The sequence below is a fragment of the Sceloporus undulatus genome, chromosome 3, assembly GCF_019175285.1.
Source record: "Sceloporus undulatus isolate JIND9_A2432 ecotype Alabama chromosome 3, SceUnd_v1.1, whole genome shotgun sequence".
Classification (NCBI taxonomy): domain Eukaryota; kingdom Metazoa; phylum Chordata; class Lepidosauria; order Squamata; family Phrynosomatidae; genus Sceloporus; species Sceloporus undulatus.
In genome coordinates this window covers 80,244,731-80,265,975 of record NC_056524.1, presented here as the reverse complement: position 1 = coordinate 80,265,975, position 21,245 = coordinate 80,244,731, and the positions used below count along the sequence as shown (strand labels likewise).

The following is a 21,245-nucleotide window of genomic DNA, read 5'->3' as shown; positions in this document are numbered from 1 at the left end:
CATGCAGGCTTTGGAAGTTATATCTACATGTTCAAAATCTAAATAAACATTTATTTGCATAAAAATAAGGTCCAAGTTATAGCAGGGGCCCCTGTCTTCAATACTTTTGATTTTTCTACCATTTCTGGGATAAGTTCAGATGGGTCTGAGAGAGAGAGATAAAAAGAGAAAGAAATTAGTATTTTAGCACAAAATGATATGCTTCTCTCTCTTTTTGGTCTCAGATATGTTGGGTGAACTTTGGAAGAGTGGTAAACAGAGAGAGAGAGAGATAAAATGTTGAGGAATTCATAGCAACATCTGCTTTATCTTAAGTAATAAATGGTTGAAAGATAAACGTTTGATGGGGGGAAAACTGCAGAAGTTAGGAATATTTCAGGAGATATAACCTATACATAAGGGATTTAAATCAAGAATGCAGAAGATTTGTTGTTCTTGTTGTTGTTGCTGTGTGCCATCAAGTCAGTTCCAACTTCTGGCAACCCTAAAGTCAGCCTATCATGAGATTTTCTTGGCAACATTTTGTTCAGAGGTTTGCCATTGCCTTCCCCTGAAGCTGAGAGTGTGTGACTTGCCCAAAGTCACCTAGTGGGTTTATATGGCCAAGCCGGGATTTGAACTCTGGTCTCCAATGCTTCAACCACACTCACTATCCTCAGAATAATACAGGTGCCAAAAGAATTATCTGATTCGTTTGCTAATTGTCAAATGTTGTGTGGAAAGGCACCAACAGATTGTGCTGGAGTAATGTAAAAAATGCTGTTTTGTTGTTAACTGCTCTTGAGTTGACCTTGTTTCAAAGCAACCCTGTGGATGAACATCTCCAAGTCCTCCTATCCTCTGCCTCCCTGCTCAGGTCCTACAAGGTCAGACCCATGGCCTCTCTGATCGAGTTTAATGATCTGCATTTGCTCTTCCCCCGTTTCTACTGCCTTCCACCTTTCCTAGCATCATTTTCTTTTCTAATGTTTAGGATATTTAAAAATATGCTTAAAATATTACACTCATCCCTCCACATTTGTGGCTTTCACTTTTGTGGATTTGATTATTCATAGATTTTATTAATATGTTCTTTCTATGAACATCTAGATTCTCCAGCGCAACTCTATGGTCAACTTTAACCGAATGTCTCACTGAAGGACCTAGAGATTCTTAGAGAGAACACTCCACTAGGCATTTGTAGCTCCTCCAGCACCATTCAGTGGTCAATGTGTGGCAGATGTTGACCACAGAGTTGCACTGGAGGGTCTAGAGATTCCTAGAGAGGTGTTCTCTCAGGTAAAAACATACTACATTACCGCACTACATTCCTATAGTGCTGCTCTTCCACTTTTACAGCTCTAGCTGCCTGGTACTGCATTCTGGGATTTGCAGTTTAAGGAGAGGCATTTAGAATTCTCAGCCAGAGAGCTCTTAGGCCTCACTGAACTACAAACCTCAGAATGCAACAGGAGGCAACCAGAGCAGTAAAAGTGGAATAGCAGCACTATAATAGTATAGTGTGGTAATGTGGACAATGTTTTTGCTATTTGCAGTTTTTCCACATTCACGGGGGTCCTGTGCCCCTAATCCCAGTGAATATGGAAGGATTGCACTAAATTAGGAGGAATAGCTAATACCCCAGAGGACAGGATCAAAATTCAAAATGACCTTAATAGATTAAAAAGCTGGGCCAAAGCTAACAAAATGAATTTCAACATGGAGAAATGTAAGGTACTGCACTTAGGGTGGGAAAATGAAATGCACAGATATAGGATGGGTGACACCTGGCTGAATGAGACTACATGTGAAAGGGATCTAGGAGTCCAAGTAGACCACAAATTGAACATGAGTGAACAGTGCGATGCAGCAGCTAACAAGACCAATGTGATTTTAAGCTGCATCAATAGAAGTATAGTGTCTAGATAAGGGAAGTAATAGTCCCACTCTATTCTGCTCTGTTCAGGCCCCACCTGGAATATTGTGTTCAGTTCTGGGCACCACAATTTAAAAAGGATGATGAGAAACTGGAGCATATCCAAAGGAGGGTGACTAAAATGGTGAAAAGTCTGGAAACCATGCCCTATGAGGAACAACTTAGGGAGCTGGGGATGTTTAGCCTGGAGAAGAGAAGGTTAAGAGGTGATATGATAGCCTTGTTTAAATATTTGAAGGGATGTCATATTGAGGAGGGAGCAAGCTTGTTTTCTGCTGCTCCAGAGAACAGGACCCGGAACAATGGATGCAAGCTCCAGGAAAAGAGATTCCAGCTCAACATTAGGAGGAACTTCCTGATAGTAAGGGCTGTTTGACAGTGGAACAAACTCCCCCGGAGTGTAGTGGAGTCTCCTTCTTTAGAGGTCTTTAAACAGGCTGCATGGCCATCTGTCAGGGATGCTTTGATTTAGATTTCCTGCATGGCAGGGGGTTGGACTGGATGGCCCTTGTGGTCTCTTCTAACTCTATGATTCTGTGATTCCTATGATGAGTGTATGTGTTTTAAAGATATTTTAAAAACATCATTGGAGAAGATCAAACCACAGTGAAGAAAGTAAACATGCAACATTCAAGGACATCATTACTTCCGGTGAACTATTTTAAGTGTATGAAAATTTTGCTTGTTGTTTAAAGGACAAGTACTTCAGACTGCTTAGCAACAAGGATCACATTTTTCTTTCTTAATTGTAAAGAATCTGCATCTGTAGGCCATATAGTGATTTCTAGAAAATGAAGATTTTTTAACCTCAATAGATTTTTATAGCCCGTTAAGTAATTTCTATATTTAAAGTATCATTAAGTGAAATCTATAATCCATTGCCCTATATCTTCAAAGAATACAGCATGGATATACTTAGGCAGCTGCCTTAGGAACTGTAACTGAGATAAGGATTGTGTGCTATAAGATGTTGAAATATATGTCAAAGCAAAACTCACACCCAAAATCCAGTTGTATTTTTTTCATGGTGAATTGTTCCATAAGTTGTGTGCTGTTTTGTTGGAGGATGTTTCAATATGCAGATGTTAATTGATGAATTAACTTATTGAACATATGATAAGCTTATGGCATGAAAATTACTGAATCTATTGTGATATTCAATATATGCTGCATATGAAATTGAGCTGCCACAATTTGTTGAATTAAGCTTCATTTGATCCCCCCCTGCCCAAAAAACCTCCCATTGTTACCATCTTTAGATCCCTGATTCTATTACATAGCCATGTCACCTCCTAACTTCATTCCAATTTCCTTTCCTTTTTTATGTTGTACATCAATGCAGATACAAGATGAGCATTATATTGTAACCCTATTTCTCTTGGTGCAACCTGTAAAGTTATATAGGAGTCCCTGTCAAATAGAAGAGGACTCATTCCCAGATTTACTTACATTTACTGTATATAATATACTGACAGCAGCACCTTCTTATATACTCACAGATCTAAATTCTAACTATGTATAGTCTAGATAGGGAAGGAAAACAACCTTATAGTCAGCGTGACCAGACAGCCTCTTTTTCCAGGACATGTCCTACAGCTCAACCTTCTGTCCTGGAAGAATTTCAAAATGTCCTCCATTTTGAGCATGACTAAATAGCATGAATTTACATTTCTATTAAAGGGTTTGCATTTCATTTGCTAATGTCCTACATTTTTCGTTTATCCTACATTCTGAAGCACCTTGTGCTCCTTGGTGGTTATGCCATCTGGTCATCCTGCCTATAGTTCACATATAGGTAAAAGAAAAGGTCCAGATCTTCAGAAAGTTTAATTGCGAATAGAGAATTAATGCCTACAAACGTCATACAACGTTAGGCTTTATAGATAAGGAAACTGCTTTGTATATCTTGATTTCAACAAGATTTTGGACAAGGTTCTGCATTATAGAATTAGTGTTGAGAAGCTGGTAAAATGGAGCTAGATGAAGCTACTGTCCAGTAGGTTTCTATTTTGTTGACAGATGACACTTGGAAAGTGTTTGCAATGGTCTCTTACCATGCTGGTGAGATGTGATCCTTCAGCATTCTGTCCTGTGCCCTATTTTCCACATCGTTATAAATGACTTAAGACAAAGGAGACACTCATCAAGTTTGCAGATAACCAATTAGGAGGGATAGCTAATGCTATAGAAGACAGAATTAGGGTCAAAACTAACATAAGAAAAGGTAAGTTCTATGTTTAGAGAAGTAAAATCAAATGTACAGATATAAAATGACTTGACAGTAGTATGTGCCAATTGCATCTGGAGGCCTTAGTGAAACACAAGTTGAACATGAGTTAACATTGTGATGTGCCAAAAAAGTTAAAGTAGTTCTAGGCTAAATGATGAAAAGTATAGTGTTCGCACCAAATGAAATAATTGTACCTCTCTGTTTTGCTTTGGTCAGACATCACCAGAATACTGTGTTCATTTCTGAGCACCACTGTTAAAGATAGATATCCACAAACGACTATATGTAGAGAAAGGTGATGAAAGTTGAGAGGTGATATGACATCTTCAAATATTGCCTCTTTTGCCTTGAATTTAATTGCAAAAGGTTGTCACGTAGTTGATAGAGCAAGCTTTTTTGACTGTTCAGAGGACCTGAACCTATGGTTTCAAGTTACAAGAAAGATTATGTCTAAACATTAGGTAAGAGCTGCTTCACAGTGAAAAAGCCTTTCTAGGATGACAACAGACTATCCTATTTTAATTGAAGCTGTCATATTTTGGTCATATCATGAAGGCATGATTCACTAGAGAAGACAATAATGTTAGGTAAGGTAGGAGACAGCACAAAAAGAAGACTGCATTGCAGGTGACTTTCTTTTGATTTTTTTTGGTATGCTCCAATGTCTGATTCTCTTATTATCCCTAGTACCTCTTTCTTTCCTGAACCCATTTTGGACATCTGACATTTCTTGCCTCATATATGGTAAAAGCCTTCATTGTAGAATTTTGAGTATCACTTTGCTTAGATCTGCTCCTGGTGATTTATTTCTTACAAGTGCTTTACAGCTTCTATTTCACTTTCTAAACTGTAAGTTCATCTTTAAACTGTACTTCCTTAAATGAATCTGCCATCATTTCATCTCTTTTATATAGTTCTTCAGTGTATTGCTTCTGTTGTCTTTTTATGGCTACTTGATCATACGCACACACTGTTTTTAAGGTAGGTACAGGTTGGAACTTAACACCTAGACCTAGTACACAGCTTTATTTAAAACAAAGAAAACTTATATGAGGAATGACTAATAAGTATTCCAAGTGTGGTCTTTCAAATCCAAGTAAGCTTCCAAAGTTTAGAGTAGAGGTGAAATTTGCCACATGAGTCACAAATCCGCACACTCCTTAACTTTGAAGCTTAATACATCAAACAAATTTATAATGGACACTTTTCTTTTCCATGAAGTTAGCACCTGTCCTTTCTAACTTTGAAGCCTGCCTCCTCTACATCTTGTGCTGTCAGTCATTGTTGTCTTTGGGGACCAACATGCACACCAATAATCCTCCTGATTTTTCAACATCTTACTTTCTCCCCTATGTTATCCCCTTTCATCTCCACTTTTCACCTCCCATCTGCTATTCACCATTCAAGTCATTTGCTCTCTTACAACTGTTTGCTCCAGCTTTGTTCTTATTTCATCCCTTCTACTCTCTCCCTTGTAAGTACAATTGCAGTGAAAAGGATCGACAAAGACCTAGTAGGAATTTCTCTCTCATACTCTCATCTCATTTCTCCCTCAGCCTGAACTGGGGTATGTCTACATGTAGTTTTATACTGATAGGAATGTAATATAATTCCAGAAAAGATGTTGAGCCATCTTTTTTCTTGACACATATCCCACTATTTACATCTGATTTATCAGCATCTTTGTCCTAATCTTTCATTTGGTATTATATGTATTCTGAAAGTTATGTCTTTGTTGCCGCTCAAACTGTTTTTTAGTTTCCCGTTAAGTAGCAATTTATCAGTTACAAGGAATATTCAAGATAATGGAAACAACATACATTTGTGACACATTGGTCTAAATATGTGTGACTTCTCACAATATAGTTCCTTAGATTTCGCTATGCTTTTCTAGTTGTTGTCATTTCCACATCCACTCATTCCATTCTTCCTGTAGCAATTTCTTCTCTCTGCATTAGGGCACTTCCAAAGTTTTAAAAAACAAAACAAAACTAGGGCATACTGTATATACTCAACTATAAGTCGACCTTTTGTATAAATTGAGGGCAAGTTTTGGGGCCAAAATGATGGATTTTTGTGCAACCTGTGGATAAGTCAAGGGTAAAACAAAGGATCTAAAGGATGAAGCAAAAGAAAACAATGCCAAAGAACTTACAAAATTCCAGCAGGCATAACTTTTTGTGCTCACATTAAAGTCTGGATGGATGTGAGAGTGGTGGTGGTGGGTGATTCCAGGACAGATTATACTCTTGTCTTTCACCAGGGATTGTTCCTTTTTTAAAATAAAAGTTAAGATACAGTACTTACATTGACCGTGGATAAGTTGAGTCAGGTTTTTGGGGTAATTTTTTTTACATAAATTTCTAGATTTATACATGAGTATATACAGTAGTTTTCTAAAATGGCCCAGTGTTTTGGGGAGCAAATTTTCTCCTCATACACACAGTTTTTTTAAAACAAACAAACAAACCAGAATTATACTGTTGTTCTGAAATTGTGCCATTTTACTGATGAAATTATAACACTAAAATACTTTTTAAAGAGAGAGAAAAGAGAATGAAGTCTATCCTTTTTTGTTCCAATTAGAATTTGTGGAATCCCACATGCGAGTGGGATTAAAACAGTGTAGCTAGGACCATAAATGGCTAGAAAATGGTTTGGGACAACAATAACACTTCTGGATAGTTTAAATTAAAACAAAACAGAGAAACACTGCAACAAATACCACAGTCTCTAAACACATTTGCCCCATCTGAAGAAGCCTATTATCCCATGTTCACTGAGGCCATTTAAAGTTAATCACAAGGAAAGCCGTAACTTCTGCATGTGAAAGTGGTTTGCACAAGATTTTGTTTGTGAGCTATGGTCACAGCATGGTGTGCAGCTCCTCCTTTCTGGTGGTTAGCTTATCCTCAGTTGAGATATACACCTGTCTACAGCATAGATCAGGAACACAGAGAAAAAATAAAGATGACTGCTGCAAGCACACAGCTTACTCTCAATTTTAATTACAAATCTATATATCTGCATGAAGCTCAACCCAATCTACACTTAAAATAGTCATGGGTTCCCTGTAGGCCTTTACTTAAAGAGCCCAGTCACTCATCCTTGTGGAACTAAAATTCCTAGGGTCAGTGAAGGGAATTACTTTATTTACTCATGTATAAGTCTACAACTTTTAGTCAAAAAGTTGACCCCAAAACCAGAGGTCAACTTGTCCTCTGGTCAATGTTAGTACTGTACTTGGTCAATGTTAGAACCATGCACTTGTGAAAGGCAAAGTATAATCTGTCTTGGAAGCACTGACCCTCCTCTGTTCTCTCATCCATCCAGCTTTTAGGATAAGTACAAACAGTTATGCCTTCTGGAATTTTGTAAGTTCTTTGGCATTGCTTCCCTTTGCTTCATCTTTTAGATCCTTTGTTACATGGCCCTAAGTTTTACTCTCAACTTATTCATGGGGTACATCAAAATCCATAATTTTGGGCCCAAAACGCGCCCTCACCTTATACATGAGGTCGATTTATAGTCGAGTATATATGGTATACAATTTAGACATTCCCTCAAAATCCTTGTGATGGAAAGACACATCTTCGTAAAGAGGGACTATTGTTGAGTTATTCTTGCCTCTTTTGCCTTGAATTTAATTGCAAATCAGAAAGCTATAAGAACTACTGATGTCTAATAAAGTTTTCATATATATGATAAAAGATAAGAAATCATGCTGCCATACACTATATGGTCTTGGAAGTCTGTCATTTAGCTTTTTGTTGCTAGAAAAAAAAACACTGTGAAAAACACATACTTTGGGTTACAATACAGATACTTTGGAATAAGATATTCTTCTAACATTCATTTCACCATGAAAAACTGTACTCTAAAAATGTAAAATTAGTAATAATAACTACAACATTTTTAATTGGTTCAGCACAGTTGAAACATTTGAAAATAGCTTTCAACATAATTCTAAAGACAGACTACATGATTGATTTCTGAAGCGGTACTGATAGTTTTCATGCTTTAACATTTCCAGCTAATTTGCTGAAGTATATTTCTGCACAATATAAAACTAGTGAACTAGTTTTTAAAGTTGAGCCTTCATCCTCTTCTAGTAATTATGCTCAGAGCAAGCACATTCTCTTGTGGAAGGGGAGACAAGATTATCAATATTTTGTCCTCTCTCCCCCCCCCCCTTTTAATTTGTAAGTCAATCTCCTATATTGGAGAAGGTGGAAGTGAGAATCAAGCAATGTAAACAATCATTAAAAATTGAGATTAATGTATGTGTCAGCAATTTAATATTTTTTTCTGCAGAAACCAATTGAAAACTTGTCTGAAACTGAGAAGTTAATTTGAAGAAAGAACATTAATAGTGTACAATACCCCCCCCCCCTTCCCGGTAGAATCTGGATTTTCTAAGTGGCTTTGTATCCAAGAGAAGTGTCCACATTTCCTTTGACATATATTTCCCTTAAAGTATGCTGAGGGGAGTGAAAGGTTTTGAAATAAAGTTCAGTTTTAGCTACATTTTGTGCAATTAATCTTGCAAGCGCCTGGTTTTTCTCTCTTATGAATGCAGCTCTGGAATTGTTTATTCCTTTTTTATTTCAGGATGGAAAAAAACATTTAAATTTGTTTTCCTTTTCATGAGACTTGATCTACTTATGCTCATATTCAGCAAGAAGTCCAATGGTGGAAATATGATTCTGCCAGCAGAGATTCCATTAAATCCATGAATGAGTGTGTTGGGATATGATTAAGCATTAGTTAGTTCGTTAAGAAAGAGCAAGTGTTTCATTCTATTCCACAGAATTTTTATCTGCACAGATAATGAATTTCTGTGCATATACACCCAATTACTATGGGACTAATATGATATCAGTTACAATCTACTATCAGATGTTCCTGAATAAAATTAGCAAACTCAAATGCAGTATGCAAAGTTATAGCCATGTTAGTCTGTTGAGTCATATATAGAGACTTTATAGCACTTTTGAGAGTAGACGAAATCAAACTCTTGCCACAGTCGTTTACATGTCTTCACTGCTTCACTTTTTCTGAATGTACTGAACACACTAGATCAATGTGCCTATCTTTTAATATGAATATTATTTTTACTACTGTTAGGATAAAAAAGGGTAAATTCGATGAAATTTGACCGGCATCATGGATTCTTCATTAAATGCAAGTAAAGAACATTCTAATCTTCTACTGAAGGGAGCTGATCTAGAGACTAATGACTGGTTGGCTTTTCAAGCACGTACTAAAGATGTCCAAGATGGTACTACCACCATGGAGAGCATACACATGTATCCTGGAGAAGAGCCAGTAATGAGACATCCTCTTGTACAGATAACAGATTGGGATTCACAAATTTTAGCTAGCCAAGATGTGAACTCTTTAAAGCACTCAAGATATCGCCTAGGAGGCTCAGCTGATAATATATTATCTTTAACTTCTTGTAAATCTGTCCAGCCTCTTGAATGGAAAGTTTTGAGATCTAGCCGGTCACAGGACACACTGGCACATTTTTCAGGTATCACTCAAGAAAGCATAGATGGAGGTCGTGAATTAACATCTTACAATAAACAAGACATTGTAGAAGATATAATTGGAGATGAAGTTGCTTTCAAAATACGTCCCCATGTTCTTAAGAACAATCAAGGTGTTCCTTACACTGCAGATTTCAGAACAGCTTTTCCCATGCAACACATTGGATCGCCCACCCCCCAAAATGCAACACAGTGTTTGAATGGTTCTGAATGCATACCATTACGACACTCAAGAGGAGAAAAGTTGCTGGAAGTTGGAATGCAGGTTAACCAAGCACAGAATTCAGGTAATTACAATACTTTTGAACTTATTTGGAACTGCTGAGTGTAATGCAGTGTAATGTTGTGCTTCTCTGTGTCCTCTTTTTCAGCTGTTGATCAAGATTCAAGTTTGATTGGCCAGGTTTGGACACCAGCTGCTTCACCAAAGAACTTATATAATAATACTTCATCATCAACTAGCTTGGATTGTCATGCTTGTTATCATGAGGTTAAAAATATACATTTTTATTGTAGTGTGAAGTCAGTACATTTTAGATTGTTTACAATATTTCTTGATGTACAGTTATGATAATTCTGCATTTTAGAATCATAAGCAATGATGATATAGTTAAAAATTCATTGTAAAGGGCTGGTGCTGATACAGAAGAACATTCATAATTAACAAAGGAGTGATCAGGGAATCAACGAAGAAACCAATGGAAGGTTTTAAACATCAAACCTTTCCTGCATATAAGCGGTACATAATTAGATAGAAACAGCAGTCCAGCTGGATTTGTCCACCCCCCATATTCAGATCAGTTGGCAAACCTGTTCAGAACTATCAGAACCTGTGAAACTTTCAAGTGAAAGTTAAGATCAAGAAAGGAGATAACATAAGAATTGCAACTGTTTGGAACAGGTAATAGCTTTTCTTTAGTCTGCCCAGTTCTTTGGGAGGTGTTCAGATAAACAGAAAACAATGATATAAAAGCAATTGAAGGAACAGGGATGAAATTGTGTTGTTGTGTGCCTTCACGTTGTTTCCAAATTATGGTGACCTTAAGGCAAACCTATCATGGGATTTTCTTGGAAAATTTCTTCAGAGGGGGTTTGCTATCCTCTGAGGCTGAGAGAATGTGATTTGGCACAGTCATCAAGTGGGTTTCATGGCTGAGTGCGGATTTGAACCATGTTCTCCAGAGTCATAGTCCAGGGCTCCAAACCACTCCACCACTGGCACAAAATTAAATAAGACACAAATGGCAGAGCACTGTAACACATCACAAACCCCAGAAAAATCCAGCAGCAAAAATAAAATAGCAGAAAGACTTGGGAAGTCACAAACAATTCTTCAAATATTTGAGAGATAGAAAAGTTCTTCAGTTGATGACACCATTTCCACTATCCTGAAATAAACCAAAGTATATGCCAGACAAGCCCTTCTTGGGAGGGAATCTCACTCTTATTTTCATCATTTTAATAGTAAATAAGTTGTGTAAGATGTAACAAAAGTAGAGTGGTTAAGAGAACTAATATTTCTCCACTGACTTCCTGCCACAAAGTGATCATTCTTCTTTGTTGGTTTTCCAATATCATCTAATGTTTTATCATGAAACAAAGGAACTAAGGAGCCCAACATATATGTATGTCAGAGAGCCAAATATTCAGTGATTACATATATGACCTTTCGGGTATATATGTCACTAGGAGTCATTAAAAAGAAATTCAATGAAAACTACAAAACATGATTAGAGAAATGTAATGTTTTTACCTAAATTTCTTATTTATACAAATCATCCTAGTTACAGGTAGACAGGAAGACATTTTTTTAAAAAAATCTGGTTCACATACTAAACCAACATAGGGAAGGGGCTATATTTTGCTGGGAAGAGACTTCTTGTCATCTTTGCATTTGGTATGTTAAACGAGACTTCAGCAGCAGCTGCTCAAGCTGTGTTTTTAACAAAGCCCTGCCTTCTGGCTCAGTGATGGTTAGACACTGAACACAATAGCTCTTTCTGGATGTAAATGAAGGGCAATGCTATTATAGAAAAATAGCTGGAGACGTGGAAACATGAACATTGATCAGATGAATACATCTCTGGAGGTAAAATGAAAAGTGGTTTTTTTGGGGGGTTGTTGTTGTTGTTAAGGATGGATTTTCTTTTTATCAAATCTGTGTAGAACAATGAGCATACCAAGAACAAAAAGCTTTGTGTTAGTAGCTTATAATGTTTTCTGTGCATTAAGATGAAGCATTGATGATTATGTGCATATCAAATAGTACAGGAAACAGATCCAAATCCAGATTGTCTACTGATTTTTTTAAAAATGTGAAGTAGTTTGATTTTTCAAATATAATAGGCTTTAAATTCTTATTCTCAATAAGCACAGCCATTCAATATTTTCAGAAATTTGTTTTTACGGAGTATATTTTCTCATTCTGAAGATGCATTCTCAATTCTCCAGCACTCTTAATCCTATCTGATTTTATTTTTATGATGCATTTGAGTATAATATTCACTGAGCTCTGTAGAGTTCCTATGATCATTGCAGTTTCTGTAGTTTCAAAGGGTTAACACATGCAAGCACCAGCAATCTGGAAGCTGAAATTGAGTGGGAGGGAATGCACATTTTGTATTGGTATGTATATTAGATGTGTATCCTTTATTATGGGTTTCAGGATTTATTTGCTGTGTTTCATTTAAAATAATCATCCTACCCACGAAGTATTTATCATCTTAATACTTTGATATTAAAAAGTGACACTAAGGGCTCTACCAGATAGGTCTAAAGCAGCATGAGTTCTTCAGTTTTCCTGATTATTGCCACCCCTGCATCCACTCGTTGCAATCTTTGGGGGATTCTTTGTAGGAATTTCTTGGATCTACACTAGGGCTTTAAAAAAATCTGGGGTGTGATTTAATGTAATAGTCCTATGGTTTGAAGGGCAAATTTTCTCCTCTTCTGATACATCAGAACAATTCTTACTGTCTCCACTAAAGACACCACGCTATTTATTAGGAAAGCCAGTTGGGTTGGAACCATAAGGGATTGGATCCAGAGTCTGTGCTACACTAGCAGAATCCATGTTGTGCAAGCCAGTGATTTATTTTACCATTGTGGACTATCATCTTACAAATGCAACAACCCAGATCTTGCATACTAGTTTCTGTCTGTGCGCTCCTTTGTACAATGTTGTACAACATAATCTTAATGCTGCAGTTCTCCCAGTTGTTTAATTTTTCATGAAAATGGACCACCACTACAACTGATTTGTCAGTACATATCTGGATCCAACTTATAACACTTTCCTGAAAGTAAGTCCCCAATAATAATAATAATAATAATAATAATAATAATAATAATAGTAATAATAATAATAGTAATAATAGTAATATAATATTGTTGCTGTTAAAACAAACAGCTTCATTTATATACCACTTCATACTGAACTAACAGTGTCTAAGCGGTTTATAACTGTAAGCTTCCAACAATCTGGGTACTCATTTTAGCGACCTCGGAAAGATGCAAGCCTGAGTCGAGCTTGAGCCCTTTCACTGGTATTGAATTTGCAACCTCATGGTTTTGAGTGAGTGGCTGCAGTACAGGCATTTAACCAGACATAGATAAAAAATATACCAAATACAAAAGTATCACTGAGCAAACATTAAAAAGTTTTAAAACTTAACTGTATTATCACAAATAAACAAAACAGATAGGTAGGTACAGGATAATTTTGCAAGGCCCTGTCCTCTTTAGCAGTCAGTTTTCAAAGGCCTGTCAATTTTTAATTTTTAAAAAAACTTGTATATGAAAACATAGCACTATGCAACAGCTCTCATTTCATAGTAAAGTGTAAATCAAAAGCTTGAAATATCATCTGACATGTTTATCTTTGTTTTTTAACCAACAAAGACAAGAGAGTCTCTTGTACAGTCTGAGTTTTTACAAAAACTTCCAACTAAAAACAGACGAGAAAGAAAAGACATGAAGAAAGTTCTGACCAAAGACCAGCTACTCTTCAAAGGACAGAGTTTGCATTTTGCTGACAATGGCAAACATAATAGTAAGGTAAAAAATATATATGTTAAAAACATAATAATTTTCTCGTATTCTAAATATGCTACACCTTTAATTATAAATATACGTATTTACTGGGATAAATGTGTCCCAAATGAAGAATAGGGAATACAATATTTTTCAGTGCACTAGAACTGGCTGATTGTGCAATGGAGGAATGATTAAGATTGCCCAGAAGTGGCTTGTGGGCATGGGATGGAGGATAAGAACCTTAGAGAGCTTTTTGTTACTATATTGTGCATCTGAAGAAAACACCTGACTTAATGAAATAACATATAGGCCTTTGCATTTATATTGCCAGTAAGACACATTTACTGATGAGTAAATATTGTGTGTGTGTGTGTGTGGGGGGGTATCTATAACTCCCATCAGGCCTAGCCATGTTAGTCAATGTTGATGGATTGTGACAGATTATGAGAATTGTAGTATAAAAATATGTGGAGTGCCACAAATGTTAAAAGGCTTAAATGAACAGTGTGGTTACAGGAGCTGACAGAAGATTTGTGTTTTAGGAGCTCTACAGATGATGATTCTGGCAGCATAAAACAATTGGCTCAAGACTGTCAGATGCCCTCAGCTGGGGAGAGAACGACTGAGCACTGTATTCCCTCAATATTGATGGTTTAATTCCCCCCAAGTTCACAATATAATTGTTCAGAAATTGGAAATATGCGTTTTATGTAGAAGGGCACAGCTTCAATCTCTGGTAGTTAGTCTGGGTTATGACTGCAAAATCATAACCAGGAGAAGCAGGAAAAAATCCTTACAACCTTATTCTTTATATAACTTTTTAAACGTTTGTGGGCATATTTGGAATTTTGTTGAAATATTTTGATTATCATCACAAAACAGCTGCTGAGAAGTCAGAGATGAAAGTTAGCTCTAATAAATAAAACTTTAAAAAAGAGAAATGGATCATCGTACATCTGCATCATTTCTACAAGAGAATGCCATTCTCAATTTTAAAAACACACTACCAAAATCTAGCTTGCATTGATAGTTATAATTTCCCCATTAAAAAGCACAGCCGAGAGAGGCATTTACAGTCTTTGTACAAATCCAATCTATGGATTATTATTGAACATGAGTATAGAACACATGAGATACAAGCAGCAGCACCACCAAAACACATGATTGGACACTCAGAGTCCAAACATATTCTCAGAAATGAATTTGTGTGTGGTCTTACCTGAAACTTTAATTTTACGTTAATTAAGGCACTGCTCATTGTTAATGTTAACATTCAGTGGCTTTAATTTCCACTGAATCATAGGCATAATTGTCTTTAAAAGTATCTCAGAATGTACTGAGCATCTTGTAGATGCTGGAAAGCATGAGTGTTACACCTCCAGTAGATTCCACATTGTGAAAGATACCCTTTATCAGATGCTGTGTTGGAAGACTATTGTCCTTCTAAAGCCACTTTTGAGAATATAGTGAGTAATTATACTTAAAACAGGTCATTGTAAATACACACACACTGCACAAGTACAGTACATGTTCATACTCTGTGATTTCACCTGCCATGACAGTCCACTGTTGGTGGTGTCATCAATCATAATGTATAATACAAAGAGAAATTACTCTTCCCTTAATTGGCATATGAAAGCTGCAGGAGAAATAATCTATTCAAATTAAAATCCAATAGAAAACAAATATCCAAAAGGAGGTAATTTTTTTGTCTTTTTCTATGAGTAGGCTCTATTAAGTCTATATTGGAGACACTGGAAGTAGAACTGATTAAACAGTTTGTTATGATTCTCCTTCCGGAAGCAGGAGTAAAATGAAATTCTTCTGAAATTCATAATCTAGATTGCATACTAGATTATGACAGATGACAATGGCAAGAATTTGAAGGATAAAAATAGTCCAATGAGTGCACTCTTGCACACTAGATGGACCATCAAGCAGTACATAATATACAAGTTCATAGGAGCTTAGCTTATTTATAAGAAAGAAATCTTATTTATAAGAAATTTATATGAAAGAAAGAAGGAAATACAGAAAGGAACCATCAGTGTTTTTTTTAATCAGACCAATAAAAAGTGAAGAAAAACGTAATTTTGTTTTCTTTAGCCGAATCAATAATGCCAATGAATCTCTATGTTGTAGGCAGAAAATGTTCTTAACAAAGAGGAGTCCACCAACAATTTGCTGAACTCCGAATGCAGTTCGCCTGTAATCCTGCAGCAACTGATTGGTATGACAAAATTGCACTTTGCTTCTTTATTCATCATTCACTACCTTTCGTTTTCATTTGAATATGTACTGATTAGTTTTCATATGTTCTTAGTTTCTCAAAACAGGAGCTTAGAGGAATTGGAAACCAAAATGCTGTCTTTCCAAATACCTAGGATGCATATTGGGATCCCACTTGTATTGATAGCAAGAGTGAACCTTGTATTAAACAATGTTACAGAATTGCTCTCCTCCTTTGTCCTGTGCATCATGCTGGAGAGATCTTTTGCCACAATAAATCTGTATAAGAGCATAGTGTGATGAAAATGAATGAAATGTCAAAAGCTGATACCTCATCCAAAAGAAACAGATGCCAGGATGTCTACATACAGCTTCAGATCTCATATAAATGACTTGCCATAAAACTTAAACTGAGGGTTAAAGTGAAGTAATTACACACTGAAAATCCACTACCCCTATAACCTGAACAACTTTAAAAATTCAGGCTTCTTAAGATCAGCAGCTTCCTCATAATGTATATATTTTCTTACCTGCACAGCAATAGAACATAATGACCAAGATTCACATTGTGGAGCTAATTCCAACTTTAGTCTTACCTAGAGCAGAATCACTGAAATCAATGGGTCTCAAAGTGTGGCTTAATAAGTCTCAGTCATTTCAAATGGTCTAGTCTGGATAGGAGTAGCACTGGACTTAATGTAAGGAGGGCTTTTTATTCTTTTCTTTATTTGTTCTAAATATTATCCTGCCATGATGAAAACTAATAGCAATACTAGGCTCTTCAGTACTGAAAATTTATGCATACTACTCAATTCTCTTTGATCTCAGTGACCCTAATTTCTTAATAACAAAGCACAAGATTAGGCTGCAACCTAAGTATTTTGAATTCCCTTTTATTGCGGCACAACACAATTTCTTCTTAGAAGTAAATCCCACTGTAAGGAATGAAATGTTCAAGTTGCTGTACATAGGATTGCAGTTTTAAGCACTCATATCTGGGCTGGATCATGACTACTACATGTGTTTGCTTGTTGATGTATATAGTGAACCTTAAAAACCAGATCAGTGACCTTCAAGAAGCCAACAAAACTGCTGCCTTAGAGCTAGCAAATGCAGATGAAGAGATTTCACAACTGAAGGATGAAATGGTTCTGTTAAAATCTGAATATTTGCAACAATTAGCAGACTACACAGAGGAAAATCTCATTTTGAAGAAAAAGGTAAGGCATCTTTTAAGGGGAAGTGGAAAATAAATTTTCCACATCCTCTACATTATAATTTTAAACGTGTCATTTTCTTATTGGAGTACAGAGAGTAAAGATGGTCTATCATATATGATACTCACCGAACAATATGGTGCAACAACAACATAAACCTAATCCTTTTAGGAAATACACATGAAGAATGTTATATACTTGCTTTATACATTTGTAAGTCATCATTGTAAAGTTGGCCCTCCATATCCATAGATTCAAGCACCCACAGCTTGAAAATATTCCCCCCAAAAAGTATAAATTCCAAAAAGCAAACTTCGATTTTGCAATTTCATATAAGGGACACCATTTTACTATACATTTTACTATTCAGAAAATGAGTAGCCCATGCTGTACATCACATGGGCAGAAGATGGATGAAGATCTCCTTATAGGTAGGTAAGGGTTTCTGCTCTCAGTTATTTCACAGTTAAATGATTTCTCACATCTAAATTCAGCTGCTGAAGTAAAGATGTTTTATGGCCATCAAAGTGCACTTTTATGTAAGATTGATTCTACTGCTATAAGTAAATTCCTAGCAACAGAATGTGCCCAGAAACACCAAATTCCTTAATCCAAAGTGTATGTTTTTTATATGTGGCACTTGTTTATAAATCTTAAAGAGCTTTAGAAAAAAAATGGATCATATAAACCTGAAATCTGTCCACCCCTACTGCAAATAACTAAAACTGTCTTTTAGAAAAATGGAATATAGGTTGAATTTCCCTTATCTGACATGTTTAGAAACAGACGTGTTTTGGGATTTTGGATTTTTTCAGATTTTGGAATATATGCATGTATATAATGATACATATCTTAGAGATGGGACCTAAGTCTAAACATGAAATTCATTTATGTTTCATGTACACCTTATATACATAGCCTGAATGTAATTTTATACACAATATTCTTAATAGTTTGCGCATTAAACAAAGTTTGTGTACTTTGAACCAACAAAAAGAAAAGATGTCAGTATCTCAGCCACTCAATTGGATAATTTTACATTCATGGCATATTTTGAGTAAGGGAGATTCAACCTGGATGAGAAAAAAAGGTTTCTAATCTAGCTCTTTTTCTGTTTGTGTATTATTTTTGGCATATAGTATCCAAACATATGGGTATGGGGGAAGATAAGATTCACCATATAATTTCTTGGGAATTTACATATACCATTGGATCAAACATTTTGAGAATTACAATTCATCAGTGATAAATTATACATAAAATAATGTATATTATAGACTTGTACTTTCAACCACCTCTTTCCTTCCTCAACATCTAGAGTTCAAACACAATTAAACTATTTTTCCTCTTGAAAGATCAACAGGATACACAACCGACACGGTCCAGTAGACACTTATGAGCAAGCCCTGCATGAAGAAATTTGTGAGTTGAGGAGTGAATCCAGAAGGTTGAGGGAAATCACTCACCACCTGAATGAGGAAAACCACCGATTGAAAGAAGAACTATGGGATATAAAGAGGCAATATGAATGGCTAATACATACAACTACTGGCAAACAGGATGGTAAACACCAATTTTATAGTATATGGATCAAGTATTTAAAATGCTGCTTTAGAAACCTAGAATGTTGCTCTTGCAGAAGACATGAGACCACATCATATGAACCACACCATCATCAGTTAATTTTGACCAGTAATTATATAGCAGAGCTGCACAGAGCACAGTCCTCTACATGGCTAATACATGTTGAAGCTATCATACCTCTCAGAAAGATTCCACATGGTGTCGCTTGGGGACAGTTATTTGGCCAAGAGGGAGTTCAGGTTGGGCATCCCTCAAGGTGCAATTCTGTCCCCAATGCTGTTCAACATTTACATGAAGCCGCTGAGTGAGATCATCCAGGGACATGGGGTGGGGTGTTATCAATATGCTGATGACACCCAAATAAATTTCTCTATGCCTCGGACTGCTGCTGTGACTAAGGAGGTCATCTCTCCTCTGAATGCCTGTCTTAATGCGGTAATGGACTGGGTGAGGGAAAACAAACTCAAGTTGAATCCAGGTGAGACGGAGGTAATAGTAATAGGGACTCCCAATCCGGGAATGGAGTTATGCCAGTCAGTTCTGGACAGGGTCACACTTCCCCCAAAGGACTCAGTTCGCAGTTTGGGTATGCTCCTAGACTCGTCTCTCCATCTGATGGCTCAGGTGGATGCGACGGTCAGGAGCACTTGCCTTCAGCTTCGGCCGATATGCCAACTGTACCCCTTCCTGGAGCAGGAAGACCTTGAAACAGTAGTACATGCGCTGGTAACCTCTCAGCTCGACTTTTGTAACACACGCTACATGGGGCTAGCTCTGTGTCAAGTTCGGAAACTTCAATTGGTACAGAATATGGCAGCCAGGCTGGTTACTGGCACATCTGGATTTGCCCACATTACACCAGTTTTAAAATCCCTTCACTGGCTGCCTGTTAGTTTCCAGGCAAGATACAAAGTGTTGGTTTCAACTTTTGAAATGCTATAAGCAGAATAATTAATGTATCTATGTAACACAAAGTTTTTCCCATTACTGTGTAGCAAAATTCAATCACAGGTCTGTTTAAATTCAGAGTTAGATGCTTAAGGAAGATAGTTTGGTCCCAGAGATTCTATTTCCCATCCATGGCAGTTTAAAGGATCTGAGGGCCAGAAAAGACCAGCATAAAAGCCGGCAGTTTAAGGGCATGGCATTTTGGCCTGGAGGCCACCCAGCCATTCAGTTGGGGGCAGCTTCATTTAGTATTACAGCTTGATGAAATGATTGAAATTTAGTAGACTATATCAATAATAATAATAATAAAACAGTAAGATTTTCTTAAGCAAGCATTTTATTTTTATTTAGAAAGTTTTCAGGAACATTATGGGAATGCTTCCCCTTCATCCATAAATAGTGAGTCAACAGAAATTCTGATTGCTGGATACTGTGACGCAAAGCTAGCAAAGGAAAACAAAGACTTAAAAGGTATGTTAAATTAGATTTGCAGTCTTAGTTTCTCAGTATTATCTTGGGCTTGTTTGCTCAGGCATGGCTCTAAGAATATTGCATGGCCCAAATCCAGTTGCTAGTCCCAAATAGATTAGAGCTGAATCAATGAGATTTATATAAGAGATGATTTATTCACTCAGTAGATTTACTCCATTTGAGACTAGCAACTGGATTTGGGCATGTATGTTCGCTCATAAACTCTTACTTGCTTTTTTGGTTTCTGTTCACATGACTGGAAAAAAAGCAATATATGTCATGCTATTACCTTGCTATTGCCTTTGTATTACCCTATACAACATGGTAATACAATGTGAAAGATTTCAACAGATCCAAAGTACAGGAAGATGTCTCCTGCATGTGGGAACATTCAGGGTTAGCAAGGCATCTACAGATTGGATTGGATTGGTCTAATCTAAACTACATACCTCAGAATTTAGATTCCTCATGATAGTGTCAGTTTTTCCTCCCTACTGGAAAAATGTGCTTAGTTAACTCACTGGTTTCAGTATTTGCCACATAATTATGAGAAACGGTTCTCTCTGAAGTAACTTAATAGTGTTTTTGCAGCTTTGTTACAGAAATTTCTAGAGGTAGGCTGACATTTCTGCAGGCAGTGCCTTCCTCAACTCAAGGGGGTGCAGTTCCTGCCTGCCTCTTTAATTCAATACCATAGTGACAGCATCAAAGGATATTCTCTATACAAGATTTGTTAGGTAAAAAAACCCAACATATTCTCTCCAGTCTTATTCTTTTCCATTTTATTTTGGTTACTTCATATGTTTCAGTTGCTCCTTTTCAGGGGTAATGGCTCTAAAGACTAACTTGTGTGTTTGACACCAACAAGTAAATGCACAACAGCAGATAGCCACAGCTATCTGTGAAATGATGAAGAATATTATATAAAGTTATATAAAGTTATATAATTTACTGTATATACTAGACTATAAGTCGACCTCATGTATAAGTCAAGGGCATGTTTTGGAGCCAAAATTATGGATTTTGATATGACCCATAGTTACGTCAAGGGTAAAACCTAGGGG

General features: G+C 36.5%; 1 protein-coding gene across 3 annotated transcripts in view; it reads left to right on the top strand.

Moving 5' to 3' along the window:
- LOC121925282 overlaps nucleotides 1-21,245 on the top strand; it is a 36,531-nt gene that overhangs the window by 3,838 nt on the left and 11,448 nt on the right. Inside the window, exons 2-8 of one of the 3 annotated variants that reach the window (XM_042457243.1) lie at nucleotides 9,273-9,984; nucleotides 10,069-10,187; nucleotides 13,598-13,753; nucleotides 15,875-15,962; nucleotides 17,006-17,181; nucleotides 18,534-18,741; nucleotides 20,062-20,181. In XM_042457243.1, coding sequence (XP_042313177.1) covers nucleotides 9,312-9,984; nucleotides 10,069-10,187; nucleotides 13,598-13,753; nucleotides 15,875-15,962; nucleotides 17,006-17,181; nucleotides 18,534-18,741; nucleotides 20,062-20,181 — 1,540 coding nt within the window. In that variant the 5' untranslated portion in view covers nucleotides 9,273-9,311. Of the gene's footprint in view, nucleotides 1-9,272; nucleotides 9,985-10,068; nucleotides 10,188-11,705; nucleotides 11,787-13,597; nucleotides 13,754-15,874; nucleotides 15,963-17,005; nucleotides 17,182-18,533; nucleotides 18,742-20,061; nucleotides 20,182-21,245 lie in introns of those variants that run through there. The other 2 variants (XM_042457244.1, XM_042457245.1) reach the window with 2 other exon arrangements.